The sequence below is a fragment of the Lissotriton helveticus genome, chromosome 1_2 (assembly GCF_964261635.1).
Source record: "Lissotriton helveticus chromosome 1_2, aLisHel1.1, whole genome shotgun sequence".
Lineage (NCBI taxonomy): Eukaryota > Metazoa > Chordata > Amphibia > Caudata > Salamandridae > Lissotriton > Lissotriton helveticus.
Genome location: NC_136058.1, coordinates 151,364,678 through 151,385,298, shown reverse-complemented (window position 1 = coordinate 151,385,298; position 20,621 = coordinate 151,364,678). Strand labels below are relative to the sequence as shown.

At 43.8% G+C, this 20,621-nt stretch overlaps 1 protein-coding gene across 5 annotated transcripts in view; it reads right to left on the bottom strand.

Moving 5' to 3' along the window:
• Positions 1-6,032: 6,032 nt before the first annotated feature.
• The window catches only part of SSBP3 (single stranded DNA binding protein 3), a 315,215-nt gene continuing 300,626 nt past the window's right edge, over positions 6,033-20,621 (bottom strand). For all 5 annotated transcript variants that reach the window (XM_078670343.1, XM_078670332.1, XM_078670351.1 and 2 more), the window contains 3 exons: positions 19,684-19,712; positions 18,911-19,012; positions 6,033-7,820 (listed from right to left, as the gene is read on the bottom strand). In XM_078670343.1, coding sequence (XP_078526469.1) covers positions 7,791-7,820; positions 18,911-19,012; positions 19,684-19,712 — 161 coding nt within the window. In that variant the 3' untranslated portion in view covers positions 6,033-7,790. The remainder of the gene's footprint in view (positions 7,821-18,910; positions 19,013-19,683; positions 19,713-20,621) is intronic.

Here is a 20,621-nt window from a genome sequence, read left to right as displayed (position 1 = left end):
GGGATGAAGGTGCGCCGTGGACCATTGGTAGAAACAGTGGTGTAGCAAGGAGGGGAGCGGCCCGCCCAGGGTGGCACGAGTTTTGGGGGCCCCCGCTCTTACCTGCAGCCACGCGGGGCGGCAAACACAGGATTAGTTCGCCAGCACCCTCTACCCGCTCGTATGGCCACCGCGGCATAGGCTGGTACTGCCACATGGCTACTAACTCCACGCTTACTGCTACCTAGAGGGGTGTCTTTTGATCTTCGGGGAAGGTGTGAGTACATGCCACGGGAAGCAAGGGAGGGGGCACAGGCTGGTGCCGGTGGCGGGGGACCATGAGCGAGTACAAGGTGGTGGTGCTGGGCAGCGGCGGTGTGGGCAAGTCCGCGCTGACTGTGCAGTTCGTGACGGGCAACTTCATCAAGAAGTATGACCCCACCATCGAGGACTTTTACCGCAAAGAGATCGAGGTGGATTCGTCGCCCTCGGTGTTGGAAATCGTGGACAAGGCTGGTACCTAGCAGTTAGCCTCCATGCTCGACCTGTACATAACAAGCACTCACACTCCCCTACATGCCTCATTTGTAGGGTGACAAAATGGTTCCATGTCACAGGGAGACCACTTTAACATTACTGTAATTAACTTTTACCTATTATTGTTATCAGGTGTGTTGGCCCATTTGACGCCTTCAAAATGAGCCAGGACTACAACTCCCGTAATGCACTGATAAGTTAAATAAAAACCCAGAACTGGAAATCTTGTGTCTTGGTGACATGCATGCAGCCATTTGGTCACTCAGCTCATTTTGCACACTGCCCTCTCTGCACTTTAGCTGACACAATGCTGCTGCAATGAAGGGGGCCGAGTCTGGGGGTCGGCGGTTCGCTCAGCTGAAACATCATGGGGGCTCGAGACCCACAGCCGTTTAGTGGTTGGTACCTATGAACAGGATTTTGGTCACTTTGGTTGCTGCTGTCTAAATAGCTGCTTCGGTGCGCTTTGACCGTCTGCCTCGGAGTTTAGCAAGTGCCGTGAGGAATCGAAACTTACAAGTAGGCCTTGTGACGCAGAAGGGTCAACTCTCGGGCAGAAACACCCTGCTTCCGAGGAAACGAAACCGAGAGATGGCCCAGGGGAGTGTATTGAGGAGGAGGCGGACCTGAGGAGGCGAGGAACGACCTACTTTAACCTTCCTCCCTTGCTGCTGTGTAAAGTGTAGTAAGGGCGATCATTGGGCCGTAATCTAAGTGCGTTTGACGTAGTAGTGTCGGGAAGGAGGACTCTAGGCTGGAAGTGCCTGGAACAAAACCTATTCTGAAGAGAAACCCGATTTTAACACAAATCTCTTTAAATTGATAGAGAAACCGAAGTTAGAGGTGAACGACACAACGAAATGGGGGAGGCAGCACAAACGAGGGAGAAGAGACAGCAAGCACAACGTACGTGCGGGGGGGGGGGGTCAGCACAAACGAGGAAGAAGGGACAGCAAGCACAAGGAGGTTTTACAGCATGGTGAACCAGCAGAGCTTCCAGGACATCAAACCCATGCGAGACCAGATCATCCGTGTCAACGGGTAAGCAGACTGGGGAGCCCAGAGGCCGGAGACACGGACAGCGGGAGGGGGGATGGGGGGGCGGGAACGGGTACACGGACAGCGGGAGGGGGGGGAGCACTCACCTGGACTTCTTCCGGCGGCGGTCGGAATGAGAGGTGTAGCACATGAGACGGGGCCAACAAAGACAACACCACGGAGACACGCAAGACTTAGCACAGAAACAACGTAAACATGCCAACGAAAGCATTCCATTGGTAAGGACATGAGACGGGGGCAACAGAGACAACACCACGGAGACACAGACAGGGAGACAACGAGGCGAGAGACGTACAAAGGGAAAGGATATTAGAAACAAATGCTGCTTACCTGGTCGCAAATACACAGTACTTCCTGGCAACTTAAAACTCGCAGCCCACTCCAACAGAAGACACTTCAAAAAAGACAAAAACATGACAGAAAAAAAAAAGAAAAGAAAACACGCCCACCGCCGCATGACGATCGCAAGGGGGCGGGATGAGTAAAAATCACGGGAACGCCCACGAATCTGCTCCGGCAATGACGGACAGATCGCTCTTCCAATGGCTAGCCTCCTTTTATGGAGCTAGCCAATGGAAGAGAAGGCGGTACCAAAGCCAGTACTGTTCTAACATTAGATTTCGCCTGCGCAAACGCTGCTGTGCAGCTGACGCCAGGCGAAACCTAAATACGACTTCCTGTTAAATTAACATCATAAATAGTAACTATTTCACATTCACTATCCCTAGATAATTGAACAGACCGGATATACAATACTGGTAAGCTTGGAGCACTATAGCACCTCTTCCTAACCTGCCATAGGGGACCTTGCCACCATCTGGTCAGAATACATTCACCAGGGGGTTGTGATCACTTCTAATAATGAATTTAGTTCACCAACAGAACATCTGGCAATGTGCAAGCAAGGAGGTTTTTTTTCCCGTACAACAGAGTAGTTTCTTTCAGACTTACGCAAAGTTCTGGAAACCATACACCACAATCCACTCATTCTGGTCATCATGTTGCTGTAAATTAGCCTCCAAACATTGCTTTGTCTTAAACATGGTCAGACCCTCCAGACCCTCCAGCTTATCGCGATTTCGCGATTTGCAAAAAAATCGCGAAATCGCGCGATCTATGCAAATGCCGCGATATTTGGCATAAAGCCCGCGAAATTTGCCGTTTCCCGTTTCCGCACCCATTTTCTATTTGATTTGCGGCTTGCGCGGCGAGAAGAGAAGGAGCCAGGAGGTCGAGGACGCGCGAGGGAGAAGACCACGGCGGCCGAGAGAGGGAGAAGACCACGGCGGCCGAGAGAGGGAGAAGACCAGCACCACACCAGCAAGAGGGGGAGAGAGCACGAAGCGGCAGCGACACACAGGAAGACTCTTCCTCATTCCTCAGAGACTCGCAGCAGGAGGAAAGCCGGCCGGCGGCGAACAGAACACTGACAGGTACCGTCCGTAGGCAAGTTTAAAAGCAGCTGCGTTAAGAAGCGCTGCCCGGGTGGGAGGGGGGCAGTGGAGATGTGGAAGAGGAGAGAGGGAAAATCTTTTATTGCAGGCCTCGCCCGGCCTTGGGTAAAGTTTTTATTATTTATTTATTTATGCATTTTTATATAGCGCAGACTTTACCTGAAGGCGTCAAAGCGCTTCACATTAGGAACAGAGATGAAACATAATGAGAAACCTTACAAAAGGACAGATTGCAAAAACATAGGTTACTTACATAAGGTAATAGTGACATTTGTGAGCAAACAAAATACATGAGGTAGTAAAAACTGTGAGCAACCAAAAATACATGAGGTAGTAAAGGTAATAGTGACAATCGTGAGCAAACAAAATACTTGAGTAAAAATTGTGAGCAACCAAAAATACATGAGGTAGTAAAGGTAATAGTGACAATCGTGAGCAAACAAAATACTTGAGTAAAAATTGTGAGCAACCAAAAATACATGAGGTAGTAAAGGTAATAGTGACAATCGTGAGCAAACAAAATACTTGAGTAAAAATTGTGAGCAACCAAAAATACATGAGGTAGTAAAGGTAATAGTGACAATCGTGAGCAAACAAAGTACTTGAGTAAAAATTGTGAGCAACCAAAAATGCATGAGGTAGTCAAAAGTGCACAAGAGGAGATGAAAGTGACAAGTGTGCAGTTATAAGAGAAAACAGAGTATAATTTGAGGTATAGTACTGCAATAAGTGCTAGACACTCAGGCACAGGAACAAGCGTTACGTGGGCAAGGTCAAACAGTAAGATATCTGTGTTTGGTGTTGCAAAAACCCCAAAATAAAATGCCGCTAAATGCTGCTAAATTTCCATTTTTGTGCCGCTAAATTTTCATTTTTGTGCCGCTAAATTTGCCAATCCATGCCGCTATATCCTGGGGGGTCTGCATGGTGCATGCACTATATCCTGCTGGAGAAATGTTAACACATCCTTGTTTCAACATCCCAAATAGAACATTCTTTAAAAGTAACAATCTTTAGGGTTTTACACTGGAATAATAGTGTTCAACACATTTGGTATAAAAGTCTTAGTTCTAAAAAGGACATCAGTTGTTCCTTGGAAGCTGGTTCAGGAGCTTTCCGGTCAGCTTTGAGGTGACAGTTTGAATTTGATACCTTCTTTGGAAATCGTCTGACCCAACTATGTAACCTCATTGCAAATGAATTTTAACTTATCTAGCTTGGGTTAAGCAGTTTGCCAATGACAGCTGGAGAACATTTTTCAAGGTAAAGATCACCAGTGATGAATCAAAGAAAATACTGCTGACCGATTTGGATTCAAAGTAAGAGGGAGGTTTATTCTTATTTGAAGTTAAAAGGATTAATGGAGAAGAGGTATGGTATGAGGAAGTAGTTCTTCCTAACTGACAGTTACATACAGGTCATCTGATTTCGTCTTCCATTCTAACACTCCCCATTCCACTATAGCACTTCCCAAACGGTAATTCAACAGGACACATTCAGCTTATCCAAACAGCAAGGTACCTTCTTATATATGAAAGGCTGCGAAATACCAACACACTGTCCAGGCCCCTTTTCTGTAGATTTGCAGCAAGATGGTGAAATCAAGGCCTTGCTGGAGTCCAAACCCCAATATAATATGAGACCTAATATAAGCAGAGAGGCTGTCATAATTTGTCACCTTACTACATGACATTCTAAAGGAAAAGTGGATTTTTCTTTTGCAGAACAAGTAGATTTTTGAAGCTTTCCTCCCCCTTGGGCAAGCAATTCTTCTGTAGAAATTCCACAGCCCTGTAATAGGAGCTATTCGTAGATACCGTGGAGATGTTGCTTTTGTAGGTCTTTTGTTTCCTCTTTGCCTTTTTCTGTTGGCTGTTTTGTTCGGGGTAAAGGGGCCGAAGTATCATATTTAAATTCGCACTGGTTGAATGAGGCATGTTGAAATTCAGTATGGAATGTGGTATGATGGAATGTCTAGTACTGGAATGGAAAGCAGAGTCTGAAGCTGGACTTCTATGTAGCTGCCAGTTAGGGAGGAATTCTCTCCATCTTGCTACGCATCTCTTCCATGGCTATTTTTTATGCCGCACAACTCAAATAAACTACTTACTTTAAGATCAAGATCAGTCAGCAGGTGTTTCTGCAAATCATCAGACACTACCCATATGATATCCACACAAATGACCACCCCAATAATTCTCATGAGAATTACACATGTAACAAAAGGAAAACTAAGTAAATTCAGCGACCACTGATCACAGCACAATGCTCTCAATGTTGAGAAGCGTTACTGGAACTATAACGTTCGCACTGTTCTCTTCATATCCAGGGAGGGGCGACTGACATCAGAAGAAGGTGAAGCAGGCACCAAATGGTGAGAACAGTAAACGCCCCAACAACAATAAAATACATCTTTTTTTAAGGAAAGAGAAGAAGGACTAATATACAAGAACAGAGTTCCAAACCCAACGACTTGATGGCCGAAAAATGCATAGCATGTGAATCCAGAAAAGGTGCATGCTGCAATACCATTCTTGCTGTAATCATGATACATATAGCCTGCACTCACACTCAGGTACTGCATAATAAAGACCTACGGATATAAAACTGTGCATGTGTACTGTTTTGTGGTCTGACTAAGGACATCCCACACATTCTCTGCTATGTCTTTGGGAAGTATGACTGCAAATCTCCAAACCGACCCAGTCTACTACATATTCCATGGCAGGGTTTAAGGGACGACCAGATGTTCTCTTCTTCATCGGGTTCCTAGGATAGGACTGCAGGGCCTGAAAGATGAGAGAGATCTACCAGATGTGAATAAAACCTCAGTAAATAGCAAAACACCCAGACAGCATAAGACTGAATATGGATTTTTTATTTGTATTTCACCCAATGAAATCTGGTAGCATCTCAGAAACAGCTGCCAATACTGTCATCTAAACCTTGTGATTGTGTTTCCCCATAACCAATAATATGGCAAAAAAGAAGAAAAAACAAACCAACTGTTTAAGTTTATATTTATTACGGCTTGGAGGGAGAGAAAAAAACCTTTAATTTAAAACCATCCTAGACGGGAAAAGGCAATAATTTAGCGTTTCATGTTAAAATAAGCGACCAGCCTGACACTTCGGTTTACTGGCCTACCGTGAAAATTCAGAGCATAGAGTAATACAACAAATTCTCATTTTTATTTCAGAATTTTAATATTCATCTGAATGCAGCTATGAGATTGACACACTTTTTCCCCCGCCCACCCCTCCCCGGCAACTTTCTACAGATAAAGCACAATTGAAATGCCTAATAAAAGGCAAATAATAATATTAATATTGATAAAAAAGTCATATTACACCCAAAAAAAGTCTATCAACATCTCATGTCTTGCAATCAGTGTAATACCAAGCCAATGTTCCCAACAAAAAAAACATCTCATGAAGGGGTGCAGAAAAAGACAACCCTTTAGGAAAACATTATCAACAAATATCGAACACAAACTACAACGTATGATAATTACTTTTTTTCCTCTCATTTAGAACCAGACTACAAGATAAGAAAACACAGAAACAGTTACAATGTTCTCAAGAAGTCCGCACAAAGGTATGTCCAGGCAGATAATATTTTACAATACAGGGCATACATGGTTCAGAAGTGGAAAGTGATAAAACAGAGACCAGCAATGGGGGTAGTGTAATGTACAAAGCCCCAATGTATTTGCTATCGACTTTACACGTGCTTCAGTTCTTTTTTCCTTTGTCGCCTCTAACATGTAAAAGGAGGTGATTTGTTTTCACACAGTGAGCCTGCCGTACAGCAAGTACACGTTTCTTAATTATGTCAAAATTAAAAAAAAATAGATATATATATCTTAATCCAGTTCCCAAGCACATTACAGCGGAAGCCCTGATACGATCGCATCTTTTAGAACAAGATATTGGCTTGAAGAGATCACAGTTTCAAAGTCTCAGGTCAGAATGGCCTCTTATCGTTCGTTCTGTTCCTGGATATAAACAAAAGCTGTCATTTCTACATCAGGAAATGACGTCTCCTTGCACCAACAGGTGAACATGAAGCAGGGGAGGGTTGCAGTGTGTGCCTAGCATAGGGTGCACCCATGCCAGGGTTACGGACAACAGGATCGCAACAAATTCTTGAGGATACAATCCTACATGGGACCGTGGCCGCATTAAAAGTATAGTGGTGGGGTTTTCATAGAGGGGTGGCGAACTGCTCAGTCCATGAACAATCCCTCCGCAAAGCATGCTTTGTAGCTGGATGAGGGAGGACGTGCTATGCTGTGCCGCAAAAAGAAAAGACGTTCTTCGGGAAGAAAGCCACCAACTGTAAATGTCCAGTTTCTTTAAAAAAATATGCTACAACAGAGAGACATCAGGAGCTTTTTGGGTCTCTAGCCTAGCTTCCTTGCGTAGCACAGCACAAACATACAACAAGTTTAAAAGGACAAAACCAGGAGGTTGATTTGGGTGCTAGAGGCTTCCATTTGTTTCCAAAAAAAAAGAAAAAAGTGTCATGTACATACAGAAATCCTTCCAGAAGAAGGATCGATCAGGTCTTGAATCTTTTGTTTTGTTGTCCTTCATGTTTTATGGAATAAAAAGTTCAACCTTTTTATTGCATGAAACTAAAACTGAGGTGCTGCCCCCTCTGTCTCCTTGCCCATACACTTAGCTTCTTCTTGCATAAATTCCTTAATCTTGGAGTTGGCAGCTGACGCTTTCTTTTCCTGAAGAATAGGAGGGGAAATCACACGCTCATCGTCATGCTGGGCGAGTACTGAAAGAGAGCCATACAGAAAAGAGCTGGTAAGAACCACAGTAAAGTTATAAGCGACAATGTGAAATACAAATAGGCGAGAATTGCATGCCCAACCCCAACCCCAACTGGGAAAAGTAACAGTCAAGCTAATGCAAATATAGATCCAGTCTTCAAATGACAAATGCTAGCAAATAATTAAATCATACTCACAATTTAACTGACAGGCAGTTACTGTTAGTTTATAGTGCATGTAAGTAAGCCTATGGTATTTCTATAGAGCAAATCTAGCAAAAAGAAAGGGAGGTGCTGCAAACATAATGCTTTTCATGACGTCGAAGCACCAGTGGAATAAAGTATTTCCGTATCCATCCTTAAATAAATGTCAATAAATAAAAAAATATTGCATTTCTATCGGCCTGTTGGGAGTGGATTTGAAATGTCGCACAGTCTTAGTCAAGAGTTGATATAATGCCACAGCATGCAACTCTGTTGGTTTTAGGGGGGTTTTAAAAAGCCCAAGACTATGTTCATCCCTGAGCAAACTTTTGTACTAACATAGCAGCACTTGGAAGAGGTCAACAAACCAAACTTGATAATATCAGGGTATCTACTGGCTTTGGTTCAAACTTTTCTCAGTGACGAATGTTGATGAAGAGTTGGTGGCATCTAGGACAATGAGTTTGGTGCCATATTTTGGCACTTATAATATGGAAAGTGTTGAAGCTATTCAAAACTTATCTTGATCAATTACCATTTCTCTTTGTGTGAAGTGGGGTGTGTTGGAATACTGATATGTGCTAAATGTACACATCCTCCACCGTAATTCCCCAAGTCCTACTACTCCAAAAAACACAATCTATACAACAAAAGGGTGGCTCACGTTTCCAGTTAAAAGGCAAACCCATCTGGTTTATTTCAGTTCCTACTGTATATAATTGTAAAAAATGATCTTCAATTAATTACGCTTTTATTGCACTAGCTAATCACTCCCAGGACCACAAAAGATCACTTTCTCAGTCATCATACAACCGAAGCAGATGCTTTTTTTAAAAATGGTGTGCCTTTCAGTAAAGGATAATCAGGTGACATGAGGAGAGAGACCAAGCCCAATACCATGATGTGAATAGAGCACAGGTTATGCTTGTAGAATACAGGGCATAATGAAGTATGTAATATACTATGTCAAGGTCCCCAAAGAGAAGTCTAGGACCAACTCAAAGCAGACATCTCTTTAACTGTCATTTTTACACGATATCCCTGCAGGTAGGTGAGGGTGCACGTGGGAGACTAGAGCAGCAGTGCCTTGGCTGTTAACCACTAGACAAAACAGGTTTTTGGAGGGCTGAGAGGAAAATACCAATGTATATCCTACAGAAAGGAAGGATGTTGCAAGAGCTGATGATGTGACATGTTTTTGTATGACTCAGGGCTGTGCTTTTGTATAACTGCATGTTTAAGAGACAATGAGTGGAACTTTATAGTAGGTTTGAGTTAGTTCTGACCTGGTCTTTAGAGAGCAGAGTAATCCTAGTGGGAAATTCTGCAGGGCCTCTGCCCCACCATACCCTTTGTAGATGGCAGGGACCCATCACCCATGAAAAGAGGTGCCAGAAAGACCAGACCCATCGCTGGACGGCCCCCCCAGGTCTTATAGAACCATGAATGAGCAGGTTCTACATGACTAGTTAGATCACAGAGCCCATTTCCAATAGCCGTAGAAGTCCATATGACAGGAGCTGCAGGAGCCACCCAGCAACTCCTTAGTGGGCAGTAAGTGTACGACATGCACAGAGTCGCTCTACTAAGAGCTATAACAATCCCACAGATGAGCAACAGGTTGAGCACAGGTCTTATTTTCTTTCTCTTGTGTAAGTTATCTGAAATATGTATTAATGATGTAAGAAACATGCAAGACTCTAAATGTATAATTTTCGTGAACTAATTTATGGAACTTCTGGAATGTGTAAATATTGCACATAATGAATTTATAGGTATCAGTGAGTACACTGAATTGTTCTGATAAATTTGCCGTGCATTTCATGCCGATTCCTGTGTAATATGCTTGCATTACAAACCTCAGGAAGCGGCTTTCAGTTCAAAACAGATGTTGGCTGTGGATGTATTAATCATGTGGGCTTTTAACAATTGGAAATTATGGGAGAACACGTATCACATGATGGTTAGATAAACATTAGAATTCTTCTAGGTTTTGATGGAGCCAATGCATACCATGAAAGTCCAGTGATTCAGATCATGTTAATCAATTGAACAGAATGACTATTTATTGATTGCATCAAATGGTTTGTGATATTAAGAAATTATGAGCAGACATGTTCATATTTTTAATAAAGACACTGAAGTAATACATCTTGATCTTCTTTTGATTACTAGTTGAGAATGTTCGAATACTTTGCTACCTGCTAAGTATATTAGTATTTACATGTCTAGGGACGTTCCTTCCTACACACTTTTGCCTAACTATAAAAAACGAAAAAAAGTGAGGAACTTGAAATCAGAAATAAAGTCAGACTACACTGGGGCATGATTAAAAAGGTTAAACTTTCAGACTCCTTAACTGAACATCTCGAATGCTTCAAGTTCAAGCTAGAACAGTTGGATCAAGGATCAAATGAAAAAATGAACTCAGTACTCTTCACAAGAACATATGACTTATTCAGAAAATATGACCATGCTTCACACTAAAAGCTTTCTAAAAATCAATAGTTTAATAAGGAGGGCAGAAAGACCAAATCTAAACTCGCCTTCGCCCTGAAACAAAAAAAACGCCATCAGAGATCAAAAACTTAGAAACATAGTACAAAAACCTAACCCGGTCCAAGAAGAAGGAAAGCAAAAAACAGCAATGATATCCGTTGGTAGAGGCACTGGCAACCAAAGAAACTGTAGAGTTTTGGAGGCTTCTTGTAACAGGCAATAGGAAACTCATAAAATAACATTAATTTCGACATATCAGAAGAAGAACTGATTGCACGTTTTAAAACATCTATCAAGAAGGATATGGTCATAGCTCTGAACGGTATACCAACTGCTAGCAAAAGAAACACCAGTCCATTCAATTGCTTTGCACTTGAAAAAATACACAAAATAATTCCAGGTCTGAAGCTTAATTAAAACTTCCACTGCCAGCATGATTTCCCCCGCCTAAAGGCTTCAAATACTTCGCATATTGGTGATCATTCTTCGTATCCAATGCCTTCACAGTCATTGCAGATAAAGGAAGATTTCTGGGGTCATGGAAAGCTAGCCTAGTAGTACCACAAAAGGTAAACCATCGGTCCCAGCCTCCTGTAGACCAGTCACCCTTACAAACAGAGCAACAACCGTTAACAAAGATAATTTTAAAGCATAAAAACGATTGGGTTGAGAACAATGTCCTCAGCCTTCCAGGGCTTTTCTCAAGCATTCAGCATGCTCCATCGACTACTTTGTACTTAACTGAAAAACTTGGGACTGCCACCCCTTCTCCTGAGAATAACAGCAGGCCTCCATGACAAAACTTAAGACCAAATAAGGGTGAAGTAAAAAGCGCCAGAACAAGATTTGGCAAAAAAAAAAATCAAACAGGGCTGCATACTGACAGCACTCTTGCTTAATCTACACACAAACTATATGTATACTGAACTCAAGGGTGCTACCTCAGATGTCCCGATGGTACACACCTAAACATTCGGCTACTTTCGTAGGCAGACTATTCAATTTTACCAGTGCAAACCCAAAACGTTTTAGATCTATAGTTAGCTGAAATCCAAGGTAATGATCTGAGGCCCCAATCAAAAGGGTGTTTATGCAACCCTGCAACAATAAGTAATTAAGGCATATATTACATTTGTTCTTATACCCTGGAACCAGTGACCCAGTCTAACGTTGGAGGCCTTCTGAACCATGGTGCAAAATCTGGGAAGGAACATTGGACCTATCAGCAATGAGAAAAGCTGAGAGGTGCGTAAAGAATAAATAGGTTGGCTTGGCAAAATCATCAACATTTTTTGCGCTAGAAACAGGTTTAGGGTATAACCCGCTTGAGGAAAGAGTAGCAAATGCCCCCTCTTTTTTACCATTAAGAAATAGTTCAGGCCATCAAACTATCTGTTAGGCAGAGCATGGAAAGAAGCCATAAATTCAAAGAATCCAATTCTTCTCAATCTGCACAAGGTTCTATCCGAAATGAACAGGGAACTTCAAATACACCAGCAACCTAAACAAAACCCAAACCAAAAGACTCTTAAAAAGGACATACATGAAAGAAGAGCGTCTCAAATGAAGAAAAGCCTAAACCTGCCAGAGATCCTCAGATTTGATAAACTGAGAGCCTGCTAGGTATACTTGAATTTCCCTTTCTAACAGAACAGTCTCCTTTTCATGGACCGGAGCAGCACTCTTTCTCCCAACAAACATCTGGTCATGAAACATCAGACCAATTTATCAGCATGTCTCTATTTCATGTATCGCTCGGAATCATGAATCCACCATTTTCTTTTACGCAGAACATATGACCCCTGCTTGCAAAAGAACCATATGGGCACTACTAACAGCCTCTGGAACAAGGAATACCAAGCCCACAACATTCTTCCTCCTATCTATCTGCAAACTCAGAGTTGTTAGTGGTGTGCAGAGGCCACTTCCTGGACGAAACATGGCGGCTTTGGGGAGAAGATAAAACAGCAAAACTTTGAAAAAGACTGAACACATCACTCATAAAAATAATGTACTGCTGCACTACATACATATATGTATATATACACAAAAATATATATATATATATATGTATATGCACACACACACACACACATATTCCTACATACCACTTTACCCATTGAGATTTGTATTTTTATTCTTTAATTCACAAAAGACCACTGGCCAAAAGTGTAAAAAAAAAATAAAAAAAATACAAAATAAAAAAACACAATCTTAAGCTCGGGTAGTCTGACTAGGATGCAGAAATACACAGTCGTAAAAGACCATCGGATCTCAAGCATTCTCCTAGTCCTGAGGCAGTCATTTTTGTCCATGGATGACCCATGCAAAAATGGTTTCAGTCCTTGCAGGAAAACCCATTCGATGAGTAACACTGGAGAACCTGTTACATCAAAACAATTCTCAGTGGAGACCCAGGGATCCTGGTGAAGGCTTGAACAAGCTATTACAGATGTAGAAGGCATATTTAATTCAGATGCTGCTATTTTAAAGAATCCCCGACCGGCGAAGACCACGAGTATCTACTTAGAATTGCCGAATATCGCCATCTGCGACGGCACCTTCCTCTTATTGTGTGAATCCGACATACCCGTAATCTCTGGGTAACTGTCACGCACCCTGGATCAAACCCGCCTGATCTCCATTCATTCTGCAATTTGCCACGGATTGCCAAAACCATGGCAATTGTTTGAATTCAAGACAGGCATGCTTTATATTACTGTCCTGAAGATGATGCCACACATCTAAGTTTCGGCATCGAAACGTCGACACCTATGTACCATATGTCTCCTAAAAACTTAGAATGTATTGCACAATGGTACCTTGATTGAATTAAGTCTGTCTACTGAATACTAGGAAACAGACCGCTTCGCCTGTTTTTTGCCTTAAAAATTGCTGTTTTGTCTTGTTCTGTTTGGGTCAAAGGCTGTGCCCCTTTACATTACCTCTCAATTTTGTGTTATTATTTATACCGGTCAAAATAAAATTCTGTTCGGCTGGACAAAGAACATACTGACTATTTAGCGTATGTTAATTCAAGTGTTCAACTTCCATGTTCTGGGGACCTCTAGCTTTAGTAACAATTAAGCGCCCAAGGTCCCTAGTCTATTGCCTTTGGGTTCCCTTGTTCCTTTAAAAAGCTATTTTAAAGAAGGCAAACTAATATTCCAGTTTAAATAGATGTTGCACAGCACAATCCCATCCAAATCACCTCTTTCAGAAGTTGCCTGGCTTGAGCTCATTCTAGCGAAAGAGAGAGCATCCTCCAGGATTTCAAAAGACATCCCTAACACCCCAGTTGTAACACCAGTAAAGTCTCCAAGAGAAGTTTAGAGTGCAAAAGTATCCGAACCTCATATTGTACCCATTTACTTCGCCAGTAAACCTTTTCAAATGAGCAGCCTGAAAAATAATGGAACTGTCGCCACTGCCTGATGGTTGAGTTAAATGGATGGAAAAACTGCGGTTTTGGTCCAATGAGACAGTATCCTTAGAATAGTTTTCTTCAGCTACTGTACAGAGGGAACCATGAGCATTTTCTTTGTTGCATCATTCTTTGCAATGACATAGGATTTTGTTTTATTCTACAGGCAAATTCTTATGAACTTGTTCTCCTCCTGTACATCATTGCTGTACATAAACTGGCTGATTCCGCTGTATTGTTTATTTGAATCGATGTCTGGTTAATAAAAAGGTTTATTAAAAAAAAAAAAAAAAAAGGTTCACCCTCTGTACCACACCCATAAAAAGGGGCATGCATTGTCGAAAACATAACGGCACAGAGGAGGAACAAGCAGTTTGCGGGCGTCCTTCTGTAGGGCTCCACAGACCCCTCACTCTGAGCCTGTTCATGTGTGCGCCCCATCCCTTCTGGGATGCGTCTGTGGTGATGGTCACTGTTGGGTCCGGTGGTGTTAGAGGCTTCCCTACTGTAATTCTTTCCTTGGTCCACCACCTTATTTCTTCCTGCACCCTGTGCGTTACAACCACTAGATCCTCCCAACTTCCTGTAGCTTGTGACCATTGCTGTTGCAGCCACTCTTGGAGTGGTCTCATTTGTAGGCGTACATTGGGGACCAGGTGTATGCATGACGCCATCATCCCCAAGATCTTGCTCACAGTCCTCACTGTCAGAGCTCGCCCCTTCTGGTAGTGATGTTTCTCCCTCAGTAGGCTGAGTGTTCTCTTCTCGCTGGGTAACACCCTGCATTGGACGGTGTCGATTTGAGCTCCCAGGAAGATTTTCACTTGCTCTGGTTCCATTGAGCATTTTCCCCAGTGTATGGAGAATCCCAGGCTTGCTAGCGTTCTTGTGACCTGCTCTGCATGATCCTTGCATGTCTTGTAAGAGCTTGCCTTTACGAGCCAGTCGTCGAGGTAGGGGTACACGTGTATCCCCTTTCTTCTTAGATGTGCGGCCACTGCCGCGAGGCATTTGGTGAACACCCTTGGTGCGGACTTTAGGCCGAACGCCAGGGTCGTGAATTGGTAGTGATCCTTGTTCACTGTGAATCTTAGCATGTGCTTGTGCTGCCTGTTCGTGGGGATGTGCAGGTACGCATCTTTGAGGTCTATGGTGGACAAGAAGTCCCCGGCCTTTATCTGCGGGATGACCGCTTGTAGGGACGTCATCTTGAATTTTTGAGTCTTTACGTATTTGTTTAGGAACCGAAGGTCCAGGATGGGTCTTAGACTTTCGTCCACTTTTGGCACCAGGAAGTAGTTTGAGTACACTCCCCTGTTCCGTTCTTTGAATGGAACCCGTTCGATGGCCGCTTTGAGGAGGAGTTCTTGAGCTTCCTCTTGGAGTAATCGCAGCTCTCTTCCAGAGTGCTCTCTTTTCTTTGGCTTTCTGTTTGGTGGTCTCTTTTCCAACTCTATGCAGTATCCGAACTGCATAATGTTGAGTATCCACTTGTCTGTTGTTATTTTTCTCCACTCCTGCAGAAAAATCTCAATCTCACTCCTACTGGCGTCACATGTTCCTTTGTGTCTTGTCCGTGTAGCCCTCTCCTGTTTGTTTTCCCGTGCTCCTCCCCCGGAGGGTTCGAGTGGGAGAGCACCTTTTTCCGTGTGAAGTCACTTAGAGGGGGGTTGTTCAAGGCTTCTCCTTCTCTGGCCCCGTCCATTTCCTCTTGATCGAAAGGACTGGCCCCTGGCCCTGGTAGTTCCAGTTTTGCCTCTGCTGGCCCTGGTGACTTTGGTTGTCACTCTGTAGTCCCTGGTGGAATGTCTGGTGTGATTGCCCTTGCTGGCTTCCACCCCTGCCGTTAGGCCTCCGTGTAGGAGTGCCCCTTCTCATCCCCCTGATTTGCTGGGCCCCCATGGACCTTGCCGTCTCGTTGTCCTTCTTCAGTTGGGTGAGCTTCTCATCAACTGGGGCTCCAAACAGTGTTTCACCGTTGAAGGGTGTGCTCAGGATGTTGTTCTGAACCTCAGCCTTGAAGCCTGAGATCCTGAGCCAGGCTTGCCTTCTCTCTGTGATGCCTATAGCCATCAGTCTGCTGGCTGTTTCTGCCCCATTCAAGGCTGTCTTGAGGCACGAGTTAGCGTGCTTTTCCCCTCTTCCACAAGGTGTGATGCCCTGTCACGGTATTGTTCCGGGAGGTGCTTGAGCAACTGGCCCATCTCATCCCAATGCAGGTATTGATGTCTGTTCAGGAGGGCATTGGAGTTCGCCATCCGCCGGTGCGTTGCGGCGTTCCTCTCTATTTTCCTGCCAGTTAGATCCATCCTCCTGCTTTCTTTGTCAGGTGGAGGTCCAGATGTAGTTGGGACGTTTGCCCTTTTTCTGGCCGTTGCAGCGATTATTGAGTCTGCTGTGACGGATCCCTTGATGTAAGCTGGGTCCTGGGAGGAGAATTTGTATTTCTTCTCCGTCCTCGGCGTTACTGATCTGCATGTAGCCGGTTCCTTGAAGGCTTCCTTCCCCTGGTCTGTGACACTCTTTAGCATGGGCAAGAACTGGCTTCTTGTCTGTGTGGGGAGCAATGTCTCCAGCAGGAAATCTGCTTTTGGCTTCTCCTCCTCCAGCTTAACTCCATAGGCTGCTGCCGCCTTCCTGACCACCTCATTGTATGCCCCAATGTCGACCGGTGAGGAAGGCCTCGAGGGGTATGTCTCCACAGCCTCCTCCGGGTTTTCGGCCTCGATGTCTTGCCATTCTTGGTCTTGGGCCGTCGAGGAACCTGAGCCATAGCTTGACTGCTGCTCCCCGTAATCCCCTTCTGTGTAGTAGAGGTCTTCTTCCTCTTCGTGCTCCGAGGGGTCCGGAGTTTTCGGCGTCTCTTCAACGTCGAACTCCTCGTGCTCCTGTACCTCAGCGACGGTCGGTGCCAGCTTCGAGGGGATCCTGTAACTTTTCATTTTTTCGTCGAAGTCCTTCTTTCTCTGAAGGATATTCTCCATTTCGGCCTCGAGCCTTCTTTTCTTTCTCTGCATCTCTGCGGCCTGCTTGTCGTCGAGCGTTTCGGCTGCTCTTTTCGGCGGCGGCGTCGACGTCGAAACTTTCTTCGCCTCCTTTTCCTTCGAAGTCGAAGTCGAAGACCCTTTTTCGGGGGCTTGCTTCGATGACCTATGCTTTTCGCTGGTCTTCGGCCTCCGGGAGTCCTTCTCGAAGGATCCGCTGGGCTCTTTTTCGGAGGATGCAGCTTCGGTCGTCGAAGTTTTTGGCGCCGGTGCTCCTTTCGAGGCTCTGGGCTCTGACTTTCGAGAGTCTGCCTCTGGCTTTCGAGACCCTGTGGGGGTTTTCGGGGTCGTAGACTTTCCTACCTTGTCAGGCGTTTTCTTATCGGTCTCTGCGACCGTGAAGTCATCTGGACCTTCGGCGATGTTGTCCTCGTCGTCGGTGGAGAGGCCCAGTTCATAAAGCGTCGGGGCCTGGCCCTTGCCCTGCATCGTGTGGTGAGATGTCCTCTGTCTCTCTCGAACTCGGAGTGTCTTCGGCTTGAAGACGGAGCAGGCGTTGCAGTCTCTGCTCTCGTGGTCGATTGGCAGGCAGAGGTTGCAGACCGGGTGCTGGTCCTTCTGCGCGAACTTGTGGTGGCAGTTTTTGCAGAATTTAAAGGGTGTCTTGTACATTCCTGCGCTCAGGGGGCCCCCTGTGTGCGCATTCCTCCAAGGACGTCGAAGATCTCGAAGTTCTTTCCTTTCTTCGTCGTCTCTTCTCTGATGGTTCTCTTCTCCCGATCTTCTCCGGTCTTTACCGTCGAAGAGTTGCTGTATTTCCTTCATTTCTCCTCCAAAACTTCTGGAGCTTCACGCGACGATCCAGACCCAACGGTGGAAAAAAGAATCTGAAGATGGCGCCCAAGGGTGGTAGCTTCCGCCGGAAGCATGCCGACGTCACCGAAGGTACACCAAATGGTGGGACGTCGACGCCCACCTGGGCTACGGAAAAAAAAAAGAGAGAAAAAAAAGACTACGATTCTGGACCCAACCACCAGATTGCGGAATATGCAAAGCATAGTGAATCCAGAAAGATTCACGCTGCAAAAAAAGATTTATAAAAAAAAAAAAAGGTTCACCCTCTGTACCACACCCATAAAAAGGGGCATGCATTGTCGAAAACATAAGGGCACAGAGGAGGAACAAGCAGTGTGCGGGCGTCCTTTTACAGTGAAACAGCAGAAACAGTGGTGTTGTGGTACAGTATGGCATATTGCTGGGGGAGCAGGATCCCAAAGCCTTTTTACACAGTATTAAATGTTCTGACTAGAGTTATAGATTCAATATTGTGGATCATGAGAAATGCATTGGATTGCAAGGTCTTGTTTAAGTACCACCTTATTTTATGCCCCATATCATCTTTATTTCCATATTTACATTATAGTTAAGTCCACGTGACTGGTAAGTCACTGAAGAACATTGAATACTTGTGCACAGCAATGCAAACAATTACAGTTGCAATGTCATCCAGGCACACGCCTCAGATAGTCATCCATGGCTGGCTTTCGAAAATCTACCCCTCGCTTTTGAGTCATGTAGCTTACTTGCTTGGATGTGTAAGAACCACTAACATTATCCCACATGGTCAAATTCACACGGTTTTGAAGCGCACTAAACACACATCAATACAAAAGAAGATCGAAATGTGAAATACACTATTGCGGAATACACGGACCATTTTGCAAATAGTGTAAAAAGCACGGTGGTAATCTGAGGGATTGAAGAGAAAGCAGACATCGTTTAGTCATGGTATGATGGGAGAAGAGTCTAAAAATCATTGGAAAAATTGTAATTTCACCTAAAGAACACATTTAAGACTCTGTATTCTGCAATAGTCCCTCCAGAGCCCAAAAGCCAAATAAAAGCGCCATGGGGAAAATACAGTCTAAATTGTTACTAGATACATTCGAAAAGCAAGGAACGCAAGCAAGTTCCATAAGACTCACGTTTTCATTCTGAAAAGAATGGAGGAAGTTTCCCCCTAGTTCCCCATCATCTCTTGGTGTTCCTGGAGGATTGCTAATACCACTTATGTTGTTTGGAGAGTTCTGCAAATAAGGAAATCATGTTAGGATTGCAACCACAGGCTTGTAGTGTATGCTTATAGAAGCATTGGTTTGACGTCAGTCCTCCCTCTTTTTATTTACAGTTATAGCATTGCAGCCAGTGCCTATACCAGCTGTTAAAGAGCCTCATCCCAAGTTATAGGTGTGGACCTTTAAGGAGAATAGGGGGCCTTTAACAAAAGTTATAGAAAGAAACAAAAAGAGAATCTTTGGAATATGGGAGCAAAAGCTATGCCAGTCAATATTGGTTCTGAAACACTGTACTGACTTCAACAGAGCTCCCAATATTACAATGTTCTACTAAGAAAGACATTATGAGTATGAAATGCTAAACTGGTTTTTAATAATACTATTTTTTTAAAGTAGTGCTTTTAAAAGCGGTCACAAATTTATTTTCCACATACCATACTCTATATAACCTTTACATACTCCAAGTATGCACATTAAAAAAAATCCAAGTCTGCCGTGTAAACTTTTTAAACTTAGGATAGCCGTATTATACATGGAAATTCTTGAGTATCTATTGCCTATGACAACAGTTCACCATACACAGAGTGCGGAAATCTCTTTCCTGAAGTAAAGGCCTCAATGTGCTAACTATGACCTGTGTGTACACTCCAGGATTACATTTTAATGCAGTAACTACAACTTACTTTTGAAAGTCCATCTATGTCGCCGGACCCTAGGAGAAAAGAGAATAACTTTCAGTCTAAGACAAGTGTCACTTATTAAAACTGAACAAAGTTTGTCATGTTCATTCATATGATTTTTGCCTGAATTCGAAGGTATGTCCAAATATATTCCTTACATTATTCACTCTACAGTGTGGTTTATATATAGTTTTCATGCTGGTGGATCGAATTAAAAAAAATAAACATTACATTGCATCCTATAAGCACCCACTGGAAAACCAGCATGTAGGTTCCCCATATATTAGAGGCCACCAAGATCTTGTTTCTACTTTTAAACAGTAAATTACCCATCCTGAAGTACAACTAAATCTACCTAATCACGTGCGATAGTGTGCCAACTAAACATCGTTGAGTACATCACAATTTTGCATAGACAGTCTCCTTTACACACCTGCTCTTCTACGAATAGTGGAGCTGAAACAAGTTACCTAGCTGGTACAATAGTTTTCAACTTGGGAGTGCTTCTAGTTTCATATGCTGAGCATTATTCCGCCATCCAGTACTTCGGTCCAGAAGATTACCTGTTATTTTTAGCTCAAACTTAGTATACAGCGCACATGCTGCCTGATGCATGGCATATTGTAAATTACCATTTGCATAGAATGGCTAGGAGCCCACCCATTGCCTACCATTGGTTGGTTTTCCTTGTCACTTTAATGTATTTGTTTCTTATTTGGGTCCCAGCTTGCCAATCCTCTCTTGATTTCTCCCTTGGAGCATTGCGCCTCTCTACCATTGCTTTGATTGGGTGGCATCTCTGCTTCCATTGCTTTCTTTCCAAGCGCTACATTTTCTGTTTTGTTTTGTGTGCAGCAAGCGAGTGTGTTTTAGAGTTGTTTCCCTTGGGTTCTTCTCTCCCTGTGTTGTTCTCTTTTACCTGCCCCCTCCCTGTTAAGCTT